The sequence below is a fragment of the Merops nubicus genome, unplaced genomic scaffold (genome assembly GCF_000691845.1).
Source record: "Merops nubicus isolate BGI_N331 unplaced genomic scaffold, ASM69184v1 scaffold31672, whole genome shotgun sequence".
Taxonomy (NCBI): Eukaryota; Metazoa; Chordata; class Aves; order Coraciiformes; family Meropidae; genus Merops; species Merops nubicus.
Window position 1 is genome coordinate 1 of NW_008594787.1, and position 822 is coordinate 822.

Here is an 822-nt window from a genome sequence, read left to right on the forward strand (position 1 = left end):
CTGAGCGCCGAGCCGGCCGGCACCTTCCTCATCAGGGACAGCTCGGACCAGCGGCACTTCTTCACCCTCAGCGTCAAGACGGAGTCGGGCACCAAGAACCTGCGCATCCAGTGCGAGGGCGGCAGCTTCTCCCTGCAGAGCGCCCCCCGCCGCGGCCAGCCCGGCCAGCCCGTGCCTCGCTTCGACTGCGTGCTCAAGCTGGTACATCACTACATGCCGCCCGCCCCTTGCGCCGTCCCCGAGCAGCCGGGGGGGACCCTGCACCCCAAGCGCACCTACTACATCTACTCGGGCGGCGAGAAGATCCCCCTGGTGCTGAGCCGCCCGCTCTCCTCCAGCGTCTCCACCCTGCAGCACCTCTGCCGCAAGACCGTCAACGGGCACCTGGACTCCTACGAGAAGATGACTCAGCTGCCGGCTCCCATCAAGGAGTTCCTGGACCAGTACGATGCCCCCCTCTAAGGGGCCAGAGGAACGAGGTTACACGCTACAAGCACAAGAGCGGGGGACAGGCACAACGCCCCGCCAGCGCGGGGACTCGCAGGGCACGCCGAGCCTGGGGACGGGGGGGAGCCGCAGTGGGCCTGGGGCTGTGGCCAGCACAGCCTGGAGCCCTTGGTGCTTGTGGGAACCCCCGAGGAAGCGGGACACCCCCTCTCCGTGGGGAAGGAGACTGCTCCGGTCGGACTGTGGATGTTACAGTGTGCCCAGCACAGAGGCCTCCACGCCACGGACGGGGAGAGCCCGATGGCAAAGCCTCCGGTGGCTCGGGCAGCCAGGATGGCACCCACGGCACAGGGGGAACGTGCATGCCGGCCGCCA

At 68.7% G+C, this 822-nt stretch overlaps 1 protein-coding gene across 1 annotated transcript; it reads left to right on the forward strand.

The window, feature by feature from the left end:
• The first annotated feature begins 6 nt into the window (after positions 1-6).
• On the forward strand, positions 7-538 carry SOCS3 (suppressor of cytokine signaling 3). The gene has a single exon (XM_008935875.1). The coding sequence runs from the start codon at positions 214-216 to the stop codon at positions 460-462; it is 249 nt and encodes an 82-aa protein (XP_008934123.1). The 5' UTR covers positions 7-213; the 3' UTR covers positions 463-538.
• Positions 539-822: the final 284 nt, after the last annotated feature.

Bases quoted from the DNA above. Each gene is read 5' to 3' on its own strand.
- SOCS3 (XM_008935875.1), top strand. From the start codon at position 214: ATGCCGCCCGCCCCTTGCGCCGTCCCCGAGCAGCCGGGGGGGACCCTG.